The sequence below is a fragment of the Eptatretus burgeri genome, chromosome 9, assembly GCF_056783735.1.
Source record: "Eptatretus burgeri isolate ZD-2024b chromosome 9, Ebu_testis_v1, whole genome shotgun sequence".
NCBI lineage: Eukaryota > Metazoa > Chordata > Myxini > Myxiniformes > Myxinidae > Eptatretus > Eptatretus burgeri.
In genome coordinates, this window is record NC_140969.1 from 42,350,435 (window position 1) to 42,370,385 (window position 19,951).

Sequence of the window (19,951 nt, forward strand, 5' to 3'; positions counted from 1 at the left end):
GTTTCCTGCCACAAAGAACTTCCAGGTGATGTTCAGCAATCGGGGAAACAAACAAAGGCTGCAAAAGTTTCTAAAGGATGAGTTCACCAAGCTTGTAAAGAATCATAGAGAAATTGACTTTGTGTACTCCATCAGGCAAAATTGTTGGAACATCTCCTCCGGAGAAAGGATGGAAGAATTTGAATGTAGTCACATTGAGGTGGACACAATGCTGTTCTTCATCTATTCGCAAATCCGAAAAGCAGGAAAAATGGAGACAGTCGTGATTGATGCTGAGGACACAGATGTAGTGATTCTTTCTGCATATGTTGCACATCAACTGGAGGGCACCCTTGCTATCAAACGGAAAGACAAAATCATCAGCTGCAGAGACCTTTGCTCTGATGATGTAGCTGAAATATTAATCCCATTACACATCCATAGTGGATCTGATACAACATCTGGCTTCTATGGACATGGGAAAAACACAGTTTATGAAAAAGGAACAGGAACTCAGGAGGTACGCAATATTTTGAAAGATGTTGGCAAAACACTTCCAGTGACACAAGAGGTGCTTCAGCAAATGGCCACATTCACTATTAGATACATCTATAATGACACAATCAGTAAAACGTTAGGTGAAGCCAGAGCACGGAAGTGGGGTCAGATGAAAAACAAGTCCACGTTCCGCATCCCGCCAGATCCAGAATCTCACAATCTGCATGTGACGCGAGTTAACTACCAAGTTTACATTCAACTAAACTATGACAAGCCGGATGCACCCCCAAATCCCACCAACCATGGATGGACAATGAAAGACGGTAGATGTGTGTCAGTGAGGTATACCCATGATGCACTCCCAAAAAGTTTACATGACTTGGTTGAACAAGAACAGACATTGTTGCACGATGATGAGGCTGAAAGTAATGATGAAGTTTGTGACTCTAGAGCCAGCGACTCAGATAGTGACTGAAGGATTACATGTATGTGTTTCAATGGAGATTTCATTTAATTTAATTTACAACTGTAAAAACATTGCCACAGTCAAAATATAAGAGATGTTAATATTATTTTATTATGACTGTCTTAGATAAAAGACAGTTTGGACAGTACATCAAACTTTGGTCAATGCAAATTACAAGAATACTTACCCAGAAAGCGTCAATTGCCGGGAATTCAGATAATTCTTGTTTTATTTCATTTTTCCATTGAAACACTGTTGCTCTACAGACAAAATGAAGGAATGTTGATATTCTTTCATCATATTACTGTTCTAGATAAAGTACAGGAGGGACATACAAAAGAATGGTATAACCTACCTGAACAGTGTAAAAGTTGAGAAATTGATATTATGTACACATCATGTTCTGAAAATAAAGACAATGATTGCGTCCTTCTCTTCTTGTCTCAATTTGTTGTGCACTCCCACATGTAAACAAACATTTACTTGCATGAAAAGATTCACTGCCAATAATATTATGAGAAGAAAATTGATTTTTTTTTTACTATTTTCCAGATGTTACTCGACGACAATCTTGGATTTGGCCCCCGAAAAGTAATATTTCATATTTTGTGACTTAACCCTTAAATATAACAATCTGGAATGGTAATATATGACATCCTTGACCTTCAAAACATATATTTTGAACCAAAAATCATAAAAATCGGACATGTAGAACCAAAGAGATGCAATTTTTGATATACTGGAAGTAGCATGGTGGCCATTTTGAATTTTCGCATCTGGCCGAGTTAGCCCACATTTTCACGAGGTTCACCCCAGCTCATTTTAATCAGCACCCTCAAATTGACTAAAATCAAACTTCAAACCTTGGTCCCGGAAAAACGGTCATGGGACCCTATTGTGGGAACTCCACTATAAGGACTGGTCTCCTATCTCCACCGCTGCTTATATTAATTCAGCCTGGGAATTCTTCCACAGAATCCTGCTCTCTCTTTTGCATAGATTCATCCCACCTCATCTTCAATTATCTTTCTCAGTCTCCCACTCTTTGTACTCTGAATCCTGTGGTGAGGCAGTTGCTTTCAAACAAGTTATATTTTCCTCCTGGAAGGTAAATCCGACCGAAGGCAACCTCAGATCATTGCTCAAAGCCCACAACAAGTGTGTCCACTCTCAGGAGAGCCAGAAAACATCTGTTCAACCTCACGAATGAGCTTTCAAACATGTCTCCCTCATCTAAAACATGGAGGGGAATGTTAAGTCCGTCTCTTGTTTATTCTCCCCTTTCATTCTTTCCCTCACTTCAAATGGTACCACAGCCAACTCCGTTCATGATAAGGCCGAATGCCTCAATTTTGTGTTTGCTTCAAAATCTTGTGTCCCTAACCCCTCTGTCTCTATACCCATCCTTCCATTCAAAGTCAAACAAAATATTTCATTTATTAATTCATTGGCTAATAGCATAACAAAACCACCACTGTTTCATGTGAATCTTCCGGTTCCTTCTGGTTTCATCTTTTCATAGACTTCCGGTTCTGGGTTTGGAGCGTCAAGAGGTCTCCTTAGGGGCTCTCTGCTGACGATCTCAAAGTTAAGTTTCCGGTCGTTATTTGTCCTGTTTTAACTGTATATTTTCTCACCTACATGTTACTGTGTGTTCCTAGTTAGGTTTTGTTTCAAAAATTGTGCTATTTTGTGAGTTTTTGTCGACGCTATCTTACCGGGTGTTTGAGGCCGACCGGTTCCCCTTGGTGTACGATCGTTTTGTTTGTTTTTTCTCCCCATTACCTTCAATTTCTATCTTCCCCACTTTCCTTATGTCCCCCATTTCTCCCAACTACTCTCTCTATTTCTTATCTTAAAAAAAATATAAAAAACCATGCCTTTCTCCTGATTCAGCTTCCTCTTCTTCTTCATCGTCTCTTCTTCCTCTTATTCTTCTTCTTCATCGCCTCTTCATCTTCCTCTTATTCTTCTTCTTCAGCTCCTCTTCTTCTTCCTCTTATTCTTCCTACTCCTCTTCTTATTTCTCTTTTTTTTTTTTTTCCTACAACACTTCCCTGACCTAATCTGTTGAAAACTCTCAAACTTTAATAATAATAACAAAAACGATATCTTATAATGCTTCATCTTCCTCTCTCACACACGTGGTACTCTTTACTGTTTCATAATGCACTACTCTTCTGCTATTTTAACAGACTGCTCTCATTTCAACCTTTCCTTCATTCCTTGCCTAAAAAATCCAACTGTTACAGCGTTTCTTCTCTGCATTCTCTGAAATCGCCTTTATTGCACCACCAAGAATTGTGTTAAATCGCATCTCTGACCTAAAACTTAAAAAAACCCCAGTGTGCTATGAATGTTCGCTTTCCATGAACCATTCTTTTTTTCCAACTTCAGTGCCAACTCACCCCTCTCACCCCTCACTCTCACTCTCAAAGCAACCATCCCACTCTTCTCCCTCCAAGCCTCCCTCTCACCTCTCTCAAAAATTCCCCCTCACCTTTGTCCCACCTTTCATCCCCCTCACTCATCCTTCTCAAAGTTGTCCCCCGCTCATCCACAAAGCTGCCTCATTTCACTGCCCTCTCACCTCCATCTCTTCACTCCACCTCCTCAAATCCTCAACTCCCTTCTTCCCCCTCTATTGTCCCCCATCTCCCCCAGCACCACAGAGCCTTTTCTCCTCCTCATTCGGTCCCCTTCCCTAGATATTCTGCAATCCCCCACACTCTTTCAACAACCCTCCTTACCTCCCCCTCGTCCCTTGTCCTACCCTCCCCCTCCCCCCACCCCTGCACCCATAGCCTCCTCCCCTACCTCTTCATTAAAAGTGTGGACCACAAATATCTGGGGCCTTCGCTCAAACCTTTCAGATCTTTCCATACAGGTTGCCAGTGACAAACCAGACATAATCTGCCTCACAGAATCCTTCCTCCCCCAAGACGTGTCTGACTCCCACGTGTCTCTCCCTGGTTACTCCCTCCTCCGGTATGACAGACCTGAGCCTCGTCCTGGTGGACGAGTTGCTCTCTTCATCAGAGACTCTATTCCTCACTCTCCATGTACTGCACTCACCCCCCACACCCCCAGGAATACCTCTGGCTACGGCTTCCCCTCCACTCCCACCTCATGTTTATATGTGTACTGTACTGTCCACCTAACAGTGATGACTCCATCTACACCTCACTATCCGAAAACATGGACCATCTTCTATCTTCTCATCCAAACTCTCCCTTCCTCTTATGTGGCAACTTCAATTGTCATCATGCCAGTTGGATAGGTGTGGGTACCTCTCTCACCTGTAATGGTACCTCAGCAAAAGCTTTCTACGACTCATTGGGACTGACTCAATCAGTCAACTTCCCGACCCGGATCTCAACCAATGGTACTCCATCTCTCAACCAATGGTACTCCATCTCTTCTGGATCTGATGGTGACAAATTTCCCTGACAATATCTACTGCTCTTCCTCCGCTCCATTCGGTTCTTCTGACCACATCTTTGTCAAAGTGGACATCTCTCTGGCTATTATCAGAGAACCACCTCACCGCCGTCGAGTCTGGCATTTCACTCATGCCGACTGGCAGGGTCTCCAAGCAGCCATCAAACTTATAGACTGGTCTCCTATCGCTACTTTCTCCAACATCAACTCATCCTGGGAATTCTTTCAAAGAAACTTGCTCTCCCTCATGCACAGATTTATCCCCTCTCGTCTTCAGTTGTCTTACCCTTCCTCCCACCCTTGGTTTACTGAAACTTGTGGCGAAGCAGTTGTCCTCAAACAACTTGCTTTTGCCTCATGGAAAGCAAACCCAACTGAGGGCAATCTCAGTTCCTTCCAGAAAGCCTTACACACACACACACACACACACACACACACACACACACACACACACACACACACACACACACACTCACACACACACACACACACACACACACACACACACACACACACACACACACACACACACACACACACACACACACACACATTTATGGAATCCAGTGACTTCGGTGACCCTAGGTCCTATTCCCAGCTCGCTGGGCTGAGGCCCCGTAAGCTAGCCAAGCAGTTTTTGGAAGCTTGAACTTAAGGTTGAGCTCAAGGAGTTGAGTTCTTGACTGCCGCACTGGCAACTTAGGTGCTTGCGACTCGAACAGTGTTTTTTCAAAATGCCTCATTGGCATTCATACGCCATTTTGAAATTCGTGTATTTGGCCATTGCAGTGACTTTTTTCAGAAAATTTAATGAATGGGAAGACCTATGCTGAGTCCACCTATCTAGCAGCTTTTTGAAAAAGTTACGAGCGTTTGCTATTCAAAATTGAGTTTTTACAACACAGCTCCATGGAACAATGGCACAAAGTCGAACATAATGAAATGCAATCAATTTACTTGATACATTAATTGCTGGTGTACACTGAAGGCAAAATCATACAAGAAGCAAATCATGAAGATGCTGCAATTATGGACTTGATTAAGTGCAGCATAGGCCACACAACCCATTTGAAAGGCCAATACAGCATCACCATTTGCAGGGAATTCAAATAGAACAGGAGGTAAGGAAGAGAATGTGAAAGGGGGGCAGTTTCATCCACGCTGGTGTGAGCAGCATTTGGCGGGAAGAAAACAGAACGGACCAGTCATTCTACTCTGCAATTTCTTTCTTCCTCGACCTTTTTCCTTTCTTCCATCTCCTTCATTCAACATAACATTTCCTTCTTAGAGTTTGTTGATGTTGAGTCCTTCATACAACAGCATGCTGAGGCTTCTCACGCCATTAAGCACGGATCGTTTCCACAAAGAAAAGAAAGAGAGTGTCTGCCTTCTTCCTCTCTTTTCTTCTCTTCTTCCTTCAACTGGAAAGAAATGGGTTGAATCCTTTCCACAGCTGTGGTTATGCACACCACAATCAGTGAAAAATGCCGTGAGGAGTCAAGGGAGTGGATATGGCAGAAAGTTTACACCAAAGGAAAAATAAATACAAGAAGCTCGAATGAGCTAAGATCCTCGTCCTCTTAATGATGACGTCATAAAAACGAATATGACGTTATTGTGATGTATCAGGTTTGCGATAAATTAATTATCTGTGCTAGTGCCTGGCTTGATTCCCGCAAACAAAATTCAAACAGCTTGCCTAGTTTCGGAGATAATGGTATAGGCGATTTCCATTAGTGGCGATATTATGACGTCAACTTTTTTTCTAGGAAGAATTTCCAAAATCGGAGATGGTTGTAACTGCCTACACGTGAGCTTTCTGCATATACATGGCAAGTTTCACGAAGATCCTATGAAAACTCTGGGTTGTGAAACAAAAAATGTCAAAAAATAGGAATGACGTCATAAAAATTGATATGATGTCATAGTGATGTATCATATGTGCGGTAATTCATCTCTGCTAATGCCCTGTTCGATTCCCGCAAACAGAATTCAAAAAGCTTGCCTAGTTTGAGATAATTTTTTAGGCGATTTCTATTAGCGGAGATATTTTGACGTCATAACTTTTTTTCTCAGAGGACTTTTCAAAATCGGAGATGGTTACTGTCTGCGCAGGGTATTTGTACATATATACGCCAAGTTTCAGGAAGTTTTGATGAAAACTGTAGGCTGTAAAACAAAAAAGTCCACAAGAACAACAATGTGAGTAAGACTTAGAGATCCTCCACGAGGATCTAAAAAGGTCCTATATTTGATGCCACAGCTGACCTGGCATTTCTTGCGTAATACACCTTAAACATCACAAATCGACATCCATCCTCTGTAAACTATTGACACCTCCCCGCACTCCCACAACTGTAACAATATAATGTAGACTAGCCAAACCCGAGCTCCGCGTGAAGTTTGTAAAGTGAGGGTTCGCTTGGACGTCAATATATTCAGTGTTAACAATGTGATTTATAGAATTTCTTTAAATACAATGTTTCTTGTTGCATTTGTTGTGTCAAATGCACCTTCTGAGGTAGTCAGCATGTGCAGAAGAGGGTTTTACATTTCAGACGCTGTTTTCTCGGAGTGGCATTATGCCTCTCAGCGGTGACGGTCTGTCCGACAGACGTAATGACGTCAGCGAATGACCGATGATGTCATAACGCCATTACACCTCTTAGCGGTGACGTCACACGTCGCCATGCAAACGAATGTAAAAATTAGAAAATCGCCCAAAATTACCAAACCTCTCTGTCTGGCGCGATCTCACATAGCCCATGCTGTTCATTAGACCACAGAGCACCCGCATACCGAAAGTGGCGAAAATCCGTCTGGTAGTTTCGGAGGAGATACTTCCACAAAATATGGCTTGGCGTATTAATATAATAATTGCTTTATTATGCAATCCTGCTGTGGGGGTGGGGGGGGCTGGGTATTTGCCTAGCTTTCCCATGCTTTAAAGTGTTCCTGTGAGCTAGTACGTTGGGATAATGGTGTGCCTCCGGATAGAAAGCTGGCCACGTCCACACAACAAGCTTGAACGGCATTCGGTGGAGCGCATACCTCCACCAGGCTGTGTCCCACTGATAGGCTGGATCTGGATCCGTACCTAACCAAAATCTAATCTGCTTGTTCTTGTCTCCTACCCAACTCATCCATCAAGTTTTGTCATAACCCATCCACAACGTTTTGAGATATCATGCCATATATTGTTTTTGGCCATAATCTTTCAATGGTGAAGAAGCACATTAAAAAAAAAAACTTTTCAAAAATTGTGGTGGCTGGATCCGTATCCTCACCAAAATCTAATTAATTCGTCCTCATCACACACCCCACCTGCCCACCAAGTTTCGACCGAATCTGGACACAACTTTTTGAGATATCCTGCACAGAAAAACAGACAGACAAACAGGGGTGAGCACGTAACCCCCATCCACCTTTGATGGCAGAGGTAAGGACGCATGAAGCGATTGTCCGAAGGTGGCTGTTCCTTTTCTGCTCCAATGGCCTGTGCCTTCTTACATTGCAGGGATTTGCTTAATCTGCTGTCTCCCTTCCTACTGAGCATACCAACAATCTTTGTTGTGGTCCCCCTCTATGTCGCTGAAACTAGGTCTCAAACCAAGGATACAAAGTCCTTGAAATGTATCAACTGTCTTTTGCAGTATTTTAAAAGTAGAGCACTTTCTAATAACCAAATTACATTAACTCCTAAGTTTAAAATGTATTATATAAAACTGTCACAGAAGACGGTACAATTTGATACACAACAAAATGAAGGGTGACAGTTTTGTAACCATGTATTTAAACATTCGCTGTTCATTTCTCTGTACAAAACAACAGAATTATGACAATTGTTTCTGCCATGAAAATGCCAACGAATAAATGGTGCATGCTCATGAAATTACCTTCATCAAGTTAATTGGTTTAGAAACAAACATAATCCACCCATTAACAACGAGAATTATACTACATGACTAAAGGGGTGGCATTCATAATGTGAGGCTGTATAAAGTACTGCACATGGCTGCACTAAAACTTGGATTTCTCAGCTTACTTTGGAACTTGGCAAAGTAATCGAGCTGATTCACTCTTGAGACTATGTTTGTTAATTTGTTATATGATTCATAATGTTGCAATTTCCCATTGGATATGCTGGTTTTTGGAGGAGGATTTCCATGGCACTAATAGGAAGGATGAAAAGGGAGATTATATAAGTGTGAAGTGGGGAGAAATGGCAAAGGAGTTTGGGAGTCAGAGGAGGGGAGGTGAATGGGATATTGTTGTGGTGCCGGGTCTCGGTGGCGAGCACGACCGCGAGTTGGAGCAGTAGAGTCGGCTCCACCGAACACCCGGAATGTAGGTCGTACCTTTCAGATAAATCCGAAAGTACGGGTCCCTTACAGGACCATGAATCGCCAATAATTCGACCGCGTGGAGTAGAGTTAATTGCAAACTTCAATATACCTAAGTATCCACGCGGCAAAGCTACCGGGGAATTCACACCCTCAGCAGGCCTCGAGCGGAACGAGCCATTACTGTGCGTAACCAGAGTGGATGGTTACCGAGGCCCGTTGGTCCAAATGTACAACTACGGCAACAGCCTTCCTAATTCCCGTTCACAGCGCGGCAAACCAATGGCAGAAAGGACAAGGACGAGCTGGGACATTCAACAAATGGGGAATTTATTAACAATAGGGGGAAGGGGACACACAAAGAGCAGAGTTATCACGACTATAAGAAATGTAAATAATGTACAATAAAAGCATTCAACAATTCTAATTGAAGAGGGGCCCAGGGACACACACACGTACACACAAATACCCCAGGAAGAGATGGACCTTGTGGGTTTATCCCGGTCAAGCCGGGCCGTGGTACCTGTCTGCTTCGTGCGGCCACACCGACTTCGAAACCACTGGTGGGACTCGAACCCATGACCCGAAGTCCACGCCCCTCATCCCTGGCTGCTCAGCCGCCTCACTGTTTGGTCACCACCACCACAAAGGGACCGTAGACCGCAATCGCCGTGATCCCACAGAACCCTCGTTGACCATCACTCTGCCATCACCACGATCACCCGGTCTCCGTCCTCTCCTCTTTCTTTTTTTTTTTTCAGGTTTGAGCGATTTCTTTTTCTCGGCACGCTCACCTCCCATTGGCTCGTGGGTTGTCAGGCGACTCGTTAGTGGCCTCCCAATTGGCCAGGCCGAACAATCCATCTGCTAAGGTGGAGCCAGCCTGCGGTGATAGCTTCCCTGATTTGGCAAGGGGGTGGTCTGGTTGGAGGGGCAACGACCACCCTCCCACCGTGCGTGTCTGAGAACACAAACGGAACAGCCAGGGGAGCACCCTATTCTCCATCTCACCCGTGTACGTGACACGATGCACGTGGGCGATGGTGTCGTTATTGTTGTAGTTGTTGGTGATGTAAAAATCCTAACGATAAAATAATTCTGCAACGCACGCACACTTAATTCCCATTAGATATCGGGGATGGTACCCTAACTAGAAACACATACTTATTGATATAACTGATCTATAAGAACTCTGGCTGTTGTGTGCTTATGGCTGCCAGATTCGTAACAATATAACTGGAGAGGGACAAATCAAAATTTCCATAATTTTAGCTTATAATTGTATATTAATGTCTCCATAAGATATGTCAACAAAAACAATTGGTTGTATGTTATTTTGCAGTTGGACAAGTCAGAAAAAATAAACATAAAAAAAGAAAAAACATGTAGGGATGGAATCCACCAAAAACAACCAAATAAGGTAGGAATGACTTCACAATCCAACACCATAATCCTTTTACGGTTTGCCATCCCGACATCTTTTGACATAGGTGGCAATATTAACAATTGATTGAAGATGTCAATGTTGGATGTAGTTGTAGATTTGTGGTGTGGTTGTTGTAATTGTGTATTTTATTTGTTGTGGGATTGAGACGGAAACACGTCAAAGGTTGTCGTGATGGCAATCCGTAAAAGGATTGTGGTGTCATTCCTGCATCGTCATACCTTCCTACCTTTTTTTTGGTTGTTTTGTGGGTATTCCATCCCTACATGTTTTTTCATTTTTTAATATTTTTCCTGACTTGTTTAATTATATTTTTCCCAATCTGGATGCCAATGACATCATCATCCAATAAATTATTTTGAGCAGCATCCACATGGTGGATGGATCCACAACTTCCCAACCCCCACCCCTCTCAACGATATACCTCGTACAAGTCTCTTCCCTCATTCATTTAATAACCCATCCACATTCCCATCCTTGCTGTCTCCACTCAGACATTCTGCTACCATGTCATTCATTTTTGGAGTCATTGATTTGTTTTATATGCCAATATAGCAGAATTTTTATTTACCTGGTCTCCTTTCTCTGCTCCTTCCCTTATATTCTATGCCGATAACCCGACATCCTCCCAATCGTCTTCCCTTTCTCTCCCAAACTCTACTCACCTTCTTTCCTTCTCTTAACATCCTACATTCTCTTCTTTTCCTCAATATACTCCCTACCTATACGTATGCCATAAAGAGATACCTCCATTCCTGTCCTCTTCCCTTCTGTTCTTTTCCTCAATGTTGACACTTCCAAATTCTTCCCTCCCCACCCCTCCCTACCAAAACCTGTATATGTGTAATAAATAGATGCCTTATAAACTGGTCACATGATCACATCTACTTGCATAATGAGGAGGTACTGCACCACTTGCTTGTGCAATCGTACGCATATTGAATATGGAATGGTGAACTTAGAATTCTGGTTTTAATAACTGGTAGGACCCTCTGTGAACCTCCTTGAACACATCAGCAGACCATTCTTGGCCCTTTCCCTTCATAAGTTACGCATTTAATTGTACTTTGCAATATACGTGGCCTTGCAATCCACAACGGAGACTTTACGACAGACAGCCAGTTTTATGAGAGGGTTGCTCACTCTGTGCATGCGTAAATGGTGTTCAACAGGTTGTGGTGTATTGTGGTTATATATATATATATATATATATATATATATATATATATATATATATATATATATATATATATATATATATATATATATATATATATATATATATATATATATATATATTTTTTTGTTGTTGTTGTTGTTGTTGTTGTTGTTGTTGTTGTTGAACAGCCAGGTACAATACCAAAGAGACAATGTCACTTCCTTCCATTTGAATCATTGTAATTGTTTCAGCCATTATTGTGCTTGGCTGGATGACATTTATGAACAATTCAGCAATTTTGCGATCTCTCGATCTGGTCCTTTGTTGTTAAATTTCTAAACATGATGTCCTCTCTTTCTGGCATTGTCCCCTCTGAGATGTGTGCTTCATTGGGAACTCTTGCTGTTTTGCTGGGATACTTGACAGTACTGGAGTTGACCCATTCTTTACCCGCTGCTTTGCTTGTTGCAGCTCTCCTCATATTTGGTGAGTTTTGCTTATTCAACTTCTTTCATTAGTTTTGGCCATTTGCATTATAATAGCAAAGAACCTGTCTGTAAGGACAGGTTAATTCCCTCACTTTTATGATTTATAACTTGTAATACAGATTTCTGTCAGGTCAGGTTCGATCTGTGACCTGCTACAGGTACCATGTAAACCTGTACTAACCTGTTCCATGGTCGGGTTGTCGGCGACTAAACCGTCTCCCCCATCAGGTTTTCTAGTGAGGAGGGTGTTTGGATATGGACACCCAGCAGGATTAAAAACAAAACCTGTCAAAGGGCGGAGGAGCTCCTTGTGAGCCAACGGCCATCCATATCTAGTGCCCAACTGTGTCTGCGGACGTCCTCCTGCAGTTGGGTTACTTCTTATTAGGAGGTTGGTGGCAGGATTTGCACTCCAGCCACCGTAAAACCCTTCATTCCGCAAAATGCAAAAACGCAAAAAAATCTGAAAACCCACTCCGTGGGAGTACCTCAGGTACGGCTTCCCTTCGCAGGGCAGCTCACCGGATGACGGGATTGGGGCAAAGCCTTCGGGACCCCCAATCTTTGATAGGAGGGAAACCACGGGGTAACATCCCTGGGTCAGATTGCGGGAGAGTGTGTCGGAGTGGTGCTGAGGTGTCGTCCACCAGACGGCGGTCTCCTTGGGTTAACCTGAGGCGGTCCCTTTGGGTGGGTGCCTGGAATGTCCTATCCCTAAGAGAGGATGATCACCTGTGTCTGTTATCATCTGAGCTCAAGCGTTTGGACATCGGGATTGCAGCTCTCTCTGAGGTTCGGAGACCGGATTGCGGCGAGATAATGGTGGGTGGTTACACCTACTATTGGTCTGGTCGCTCTGATGGTTACCATACCCAAGGAGTTGCTGTAGCTGTGTCCAATAAGCTGACCCCAATGATAATTGAGGTAACACCGGTCAACGAGCGTATTATGAGATTAAGGATTCGTCACTCCTTAGGTATCATTTCCCTGGTCTCTGTTTATGCCCCAACTGAGGCGAGTGATCTCACCGTGAAGGATGCATTCTACGCTACACTCGAGTCTGTGGTTGATCAGTGCCCCAGACGAGATACACTTCTAGTCTTGGGGGATTTCAATGCATCGACTGGAACTGATAGGGACGGTTATGAGGTGTGTGTTGGTCCCCATGGGTCAGGAACTATGAACCAGAATGGCACTAAGTTCCTTGACTTTGCAAGAAGTAATGGACTTAGGGTGGCTGGTTCATGGTTTCAGCGCCCACAAGCTCATCGCTGGACTTGGTATTCCAACGCTGGCGGTGTGGCAAAGGAGATTGACCATGTCCTCATTGACGGTCGTTGGAGGATGATCCAGAACTGCAGGGTCTACCGGAGTGCTCAGTTCCTCAATACTGACCACAGGCTTGTTGTAGCAACTCTAAAGCTGCACCTTAAATCCTGGAGAATGGTACCATCCCAGCCGAGGCTGGATGTTGCCAAGCTCAGGGATGAGAGAGTAGCTGAGGAGTTTGCGAACAGGCTGAGTGGACACTTGGGGGGTCTGGGTGTTATGGGGGCTCCTGAAGAGTTGTGGAGCGCCTTCAAGACCACCGTCCTTGATGTTGCCGGTGGATGCCTTGGAGCTCACTGCAGGGCAAAGAAGAATTTTGTCTCTCAAGGGACACTGGATACCATTGACCAGAGTCGCAGGGCCAGGCTGAATGGCAGAGCTGAGCTGTTCAGGGAGCTGAGGCATAAAACTGTACGTGCACTGAGGATGGACAAGGAGGCCTATGTGCGAGGAATCTGTGAGGGGGTAGAGCAGCACCTGTGGACAGGTGATTCTCGTCCCGCTTACAGGGGAATTCGCGCATTACGTTCATCCAAGCCCATCCCTCGGAGCACTACAGTTCGAGCAGAGAGTGGTCGGCTCTTGACAGAGGAGTCTGAAGTGAAGGCCCGCTGGGCCGGTTACTTTGAGCGGTTGTACCAGGCTGATCCCCCAACTGTCGAGTTGGACGTCAAGGGTGTTACAATCCCTGTTGCTGACCCTCAATTCAACTGTGGTCCACGTTCGCTTGTGGAAACATGGGCTGCGGTCAAGGATGTGTACTTGCCCCCACACTTTTCAGCACTTGTATGGAATGCATTCTAGGGAGGATGTCGGAGAGATCAAGTTGCGGTGCGTCATTTGGGAATGTCAAGATCTCGGACCTTGACTTTGCAGATGATGCAGTCATCTTTGCGGAGACTTTAGACATCCTCTTGGGGGCCCTCGAGGTGCTGAATGAGGAGTCGGAGCCGTTGGGATTACGGGTTTCTTGGGTCAAAACTAAGATCCAGGCTTTCGGTGACATCTTGGATGCTGCTGTCCTGTCTGTGTCTGTTTGTGGTGAGGATGTTGAGGTCGTGGAGAGATTCACTTACCTTGGCAGTGATATTCATGTCTCTGCTGGCTGCGAGTCAGAGGTCAATAGACGTCTGGGTCGGGCCTGGGGAGTCATGGATTCACTGGATCATGGGGTGTGGCGCTGCCGGTACCTGTGCGGGAGGACGAAAGTCCGAGTCTTCAGGTCCTTGGTACTTCCAGTCTTGCTCTATGGGTGCGAGACTTGGACTCTGACCAAGGATCTGAGACAGAGACTTAATTCCTTTGGTACCAGGTCTCTTCAGAGAATCCTTGGCTATCGCTGGTCGGATTTTGTGTCCAACGAGCGGTTGCTGAGAGAGACTCCGATGAGATTTGTTACCTGCGTAGTCGTGAGCGTCAGTTGCGGCTGTATGGACATGTGGCTCGTTTTCCTGACTCTGATCCTGCTCACCAGATTCTCTCAGCGAGGGAGTCTCATGAGTGGAGGAGGCCAGTGGGTCGACCACGTGCCTCATGGTTGCAACAGGTTGACCATCATCTCAAGGAGATGGAGATGGGCCTGGCATCTGCCTGGGGGATGGCCAGACGGAGGCCCCTGGAGTACCGGCGGAAAGTGGACGCAGCGACGTGCTGTTCTGGCACATGCTCCCATACCTGACCTGAATACAGATTGCCACGAGGTGGTACGATGCGATACACATTTGCAGAGAGAGAATTGAGATGTTACCTCCCCACCCTGAAAACCTGGGACTAAATTCCTTTTCTTTTTCTTTTTAAACTCTAAAACCTTCCCATGCATCCCATAATTACAACCACTCGTTTTCAACTAATTTCATCCAGCAGTTCAGTTCTCCTAATGTCCCCATTTCCAGGAGCATCAAGTTTGTTTGTTCTTAAATACTAAAAAGCTTCCTATGTCCACATCACATACAACAACCTGTTTTCAATTCATCCAATGGACAGCGGTTTAGGATTGCATAGAAATCAAACAAACACACCAAACAGTATATATCGTATGATACTTCCCCCACTTCCATGATGTCGATATGGTTTTCATACAGATAATTGTATTTTGTTATGACTTTACTACTCCTTCACACCAGGAGTGGTGCTCCTGGCCCAGGATGCACTGTGTGATGCACATTTACATAAATAATTTGCATCCTCCCCCAACCTTGAACCCCTGGGGAGATGAATTATTTTTACCTGCAACATGTGGCAGGCAGACAAGGGCTTCACATTGAAGCTGTTGTTATTGTTGCTGTTGTTGTTCTTGTTGGGGGGTATTTTTTTGAAATGTACACCCATAATTCAGACAGGTGCCGGACCACACCCAAATCTGTCGCTCGACTCCACCCACCATGGCACCCAAATGAAATGATATGGCCGTCATCTTGGTTTTCTGATGGGCCTAACACATTAGGCCTGTAGGCCTCTGCTGATTATACGCTGCCTGGGTTTGTTGCTTCAGATTTCCATCGGCTTTGTTTGGGCGAGTGTTACTCACGACGAGGGACCAAGAAAAATCTAATCATATGTCGAAAAAAAATGATTAGTAAAGTTTAATCAAGCCCGTATGCGCCTCCCTAAAAAATAGCGTCACATTTTTTTGAACGGCCCCATATTGGGGTTGAACAAAACGTGACTGTGATCTGCGATCACACCATTTGAGAAGAACAAAGGGCTGCTATCAGTTGCAATGATCAATTCCATGATTTTTTTTCTATAATTGTAAGGTAGTACTGACCTGTAGTTAAGAGGATTTTGTTTTTCCACCTTTCTTTTGTTTAGAAATGATGTGTTCTGTCTTCCAAACAAGATGGGAGGTGGTAAATGTAAAGTGAAGGATGCTTTGAAAGAGAGCAGACAGAGTACAAGCATAAGCAGCAGAGTAGGATTGGAGAACACATGCTTATTCTTTCTGTTCTCGTCACCGAGGCGGAGTCGAAGCCAGACAGAACTTTTCTTACCTCCTCTGGTGATAAGTCACACAATGTGCAGGATGCAGTGTATATGAAGAGATATGTTGGGGACAGAGGGTGGTTGGTTGATTACATGAGCTTTAGAGGTAAACACCAAGTTGAGCATTCTTTTACATTGGACACTTTTTTTTTTTTACACTCATCATTGTTGTTTTTCCTTTTTTATTCCCCTTCCCTCCTCTCATTTGCTCCATGTCATATTGTTTTCTCTTTCTTTTCCATGTATTTCCCCCCTTTTTCCTACCTCCCCTCCTTCACTCATTTCATCTTTCCTTCATATTCTTCTCCACTCGTCTTTTTCCGTCGTCTGTTAATGTCATTGATGGTGTACTCAAATCCTCACCTTAATTGTATATTTCCTCTTTGCTCTCTCCATATTACCCCACTCTCCCATATTGTCCTTGATGGGCAAATTATTTATTCTTGTACTTCTTTGTAATATTGTCCTTAATCCGTTTTTAATAGTTCCTATGCTGTTTCACCACATGCTCTTTCTTGTATTTTACTGTATGTTTGTTGAACACACCTGCTGCATGTCGCATTGTAAGTGTGCCATTCTAACAGTTTGTGGAAATGTTTATTTATTTACAGATACAGGATTGCTCACTTTGTCCCAGTACATCCTGCTCGATCCCATTCTTCTTTTCTTCATAATGACAGCTATGTATAGCATGGCTCGATTCCAGCAATGCCATAACAGGTGTGCCTAATCCTGTTACTGTCCATAACCTATCTTTATTCAGTCACTGTATTGCCTTGTTTTGTAAATACAGTAGCTTTTTTATTTATTTTATTTTGTACTCTTGTCCATCTTAATCTCATTCCGGTCTTGCAGCCCGTTCTCTCAGTGCTGGTGGTTGTGGTTGGCTAGTACAGGTGTGACCATTTTTGGTGCCATGAGCGTGAAGTTTGTCGGCTTTTTCTTGGTGACGTTCGTCGGTATTCGGACTGCAAGAGACCTCTGGCTCATTCTCGGGGACCTGCGTCTTTCCGTGGTACATCAAACGTTTTTGTTATTCCATGTTTCGTTTTTCCCAAATTTGAAAAACCCAGCCCTGAAGTTCTCAGAATTCTCAATGTGTTCAAGATGAGCATTTTTTGAATGTCTTTAATAATATTTTCATACATCTACTTTGACTGTACATCAAACCGTGGCAAAAGATCTTGCCGATTGACATGCATTTTTGAATAATCTCTCTGCCCAGGCTAATTTAAATGATGAGAAACACCACTTTACTGGCACAGGTCCAACAGAAGTTGCCTCAGTGGCAGACTCTCATGTGACATGCTGCACACTAAGCAAGGAGAGAGGATTCTATTTGGTAACATTGCAGTCGCTCAGTATTTGTTCAACTTAGAAAAAGGCTGCCTTAATCTCAACAGGACTTTGAATCCATGTTTGATGAGATTGGTATTTGCAGAATGCATGCGTATCAATTTGAGCCAAACTGATGCATGTAAACTGGCAAACTACTGAAATACCGGAATTACTGGGAAAGTTCTCCGGTTTATAAAAAACACTCTTACATCTATGACTTCAAGCAGTGGTACACCAACATCTCATGTCATATCCTATCCCTACTTGTGATATTTTCTACCCCAACTAAACATACCTAACCAATATCAGGTGGCATGATCGATGCCAGCCAGATGGTATGGGCTAGCTATCAAATCAGCTGAAGAACTGATTTTGTCATCACTCGGAGAGGAGCTATTACCAGTGTGAGGTTCGGGGAAGAGATCATTATGCCTGTAGTCATCTGTGGCTCAACATCAAGGTGTAAACAACTTCATATTTATGAATGATAAAATCCATATACGTTGTGTACATGTTGTCCATACTGCACTTGAAGACCACAATATCACTCGAATGGACTGTCCTGAATGGTCTCTGGACTTGCTTCTGATTGAGCGTGTTTTGGAAATCCTAGGGAGGTGTGTTTGTAGTCACCACTTCTCTTCCCACTGTCTTTTGATTAGCTTGTAGTGACCCTGGTTGATGAATGGCAGAACATCCTACAGTGTGAACTGAATTGGTGATCGACCAAATCAGACAAACTTTGGGGGTCAATGGTGATCACACTTGTTATTCATGCAATATCTGCCAATGTAAACTTGTCTGTGATCATTTGTAGACATGCATTATTGATAACACTGAACAACAAATTTCAAAAAAATTTTTTTACTGGAGATGTGTAAAGTGATTAAGACTAATTTGGGTACGCTGATTTCAAAAATCATTACCGTTTTGCTGTATCACGTCAGGATTTTCAGGAACAGAAATATTCCCATTGCCTAGAAGTCAGGATTTCAATGAAATTTACATATGTCTTTAACATGTCTATTTCATACAATTGTTGTTAACTTGTGTTATATTTCTTTCTTTCAGATAAAGATGAGTAGGCGTTCCTGTACCAATCATCCTGACAACTTCTGTTATGTCTGTGGTCGGTATACCAAAAAAGATCAACAGCGAAGTATATCTACAGCAGTGAAAATGAAGGCCGCCTACTTTCACTACTTCGGGTGTAAGGTGGGGGACCAAGAACAGAGCTGGGCACCACACATCTGCTGCACAAGCTGTCACACAACCTTCACTCAGTGGTTGGTGGGCAAGCGCGCGAGCATGCCATTTACGGTGCCCATGATATGGCGTGAGCCGCAGAATCATCATGATGATTGTTATTTCTGCTGCACAAGCATCGCCGGCTTCAACAAGAAGACTAAAGGTCACATCAAGTACGCTGACTGCGTCTCTGCTCGTAAACCTGTGCCTCATGATGACGAGAACCCCGTTCCAACACCTCCAGCTGATCAGAACATAGCTGTAAGCAGTGGTGAAGAGGATGGTGATGATGAACCTTTTGAACCCGACACTCAAGAATCACACCTTCTGAACCAGGGAGACTTAAATGATCTTGTAAGAGATCTCTCGCTGTCAAAGGCGAAGGCAGAGCTGCTTGGATCAAGGCTGCAGCAGTGGAATCTACTTGAACCTAACACCAAGATATCCTTGTTCAGAGCACGTCACAGAGACATGGCTGAGTTCTTTGAGATGGAAGACACGATGACATTCTGCAGTGACATCAACGGTCTGTTGAAAGAACTTGGGTGTGATCACGATCCTGCAGACTGGCGCCTCTTCATCGACTCGGGGAAGAACAGCTTGAAGGCTGTTTTGCTCCACAATGGCAACGAGAAACCATCAGTCCCACTGGCTCACGCGTTCGGCATGACAGAGACCTATGAGACTATGCGGCAGCTGCTTGATTCCATCAAGTACAATGACTTCAACTGGCACATCTGCGGAGACTTGAAAGTGGTAGCGCTGTTGTTAGGGCTGCAGTCAGGCTACACGAAATACATGTGCTTCCTTTGTCTCTGGGATAGCAGAGACGACAAGAATCACTGGACGAAGAAAGATTGGGAAGAGCAAAAAGAGCATGTACCTGGTCGACACAACGTGAAGCATGTCGCCCTTGTCGACCCAGCCAAGGTTTTCCTTCCACCACTCCACATAAAGCTCGGCTTGATGAAAAGTTTTGTACGGGCAATGGATCTGAATGGGCGTGGGTTTTTATACCTCAAGGAAAAGTTTGGCAACACCTTGTCGGAGGCCAAGATCAAGGCTGGTGTCTTTGTTGGACCGCAAATCCGACAGATTATGAAGGACGAAACTTTTCCGACAACTCTAAACCCCAAAGAGCTGGCAGCGTGGAGGAGCTTCAAATCTGTGACGGACAACTTCTTGGGGAACGAGCGCGCGGACAACTATGAAGAAATAGTGCAGCAGCTGCTGGAG

General features: G+C 43.9%; 1 protein-coding gene across 4 annotated transcripts in view; it reads left to right on the forward strand.

Moving 5' to 3' along the window:
• POMT2 (protein O-mannosyltransferase 2) overlaps nucleotides 1-19,951 on the forward strand; it is a 156,439-nt gene that overhangs the window by 21,761 nt on the left and 114,727 nt on the right. For 3 of the 4 annotated variants that reach the window (XM_085894961.1, XM_085894960.1, XM_085894962.1), the window contains exons 4-6: nucleotides 11,708-11,816; nucleotides 16,741-16,849; nucleotides 16,985-17,144. The exons of the other annotated variant lie outside the window; for it this stretch is intronic. In XM_085894961.1, the coding sequence (XP_085751087.1) occupies nucleotides 11,708-11,816; nucleotides 16,741-16,849; nucleotides 16,985-17,144 (378 nt within the window). The remainder of the gene's footprint in view (nucleotides 1-11,707; nucleotides 11,817-16,740; nucleotides 16,850-16,984; nucleotides 17,145-19,951) is intronic. 4 annotated transcript variants of the gene reach the window in all.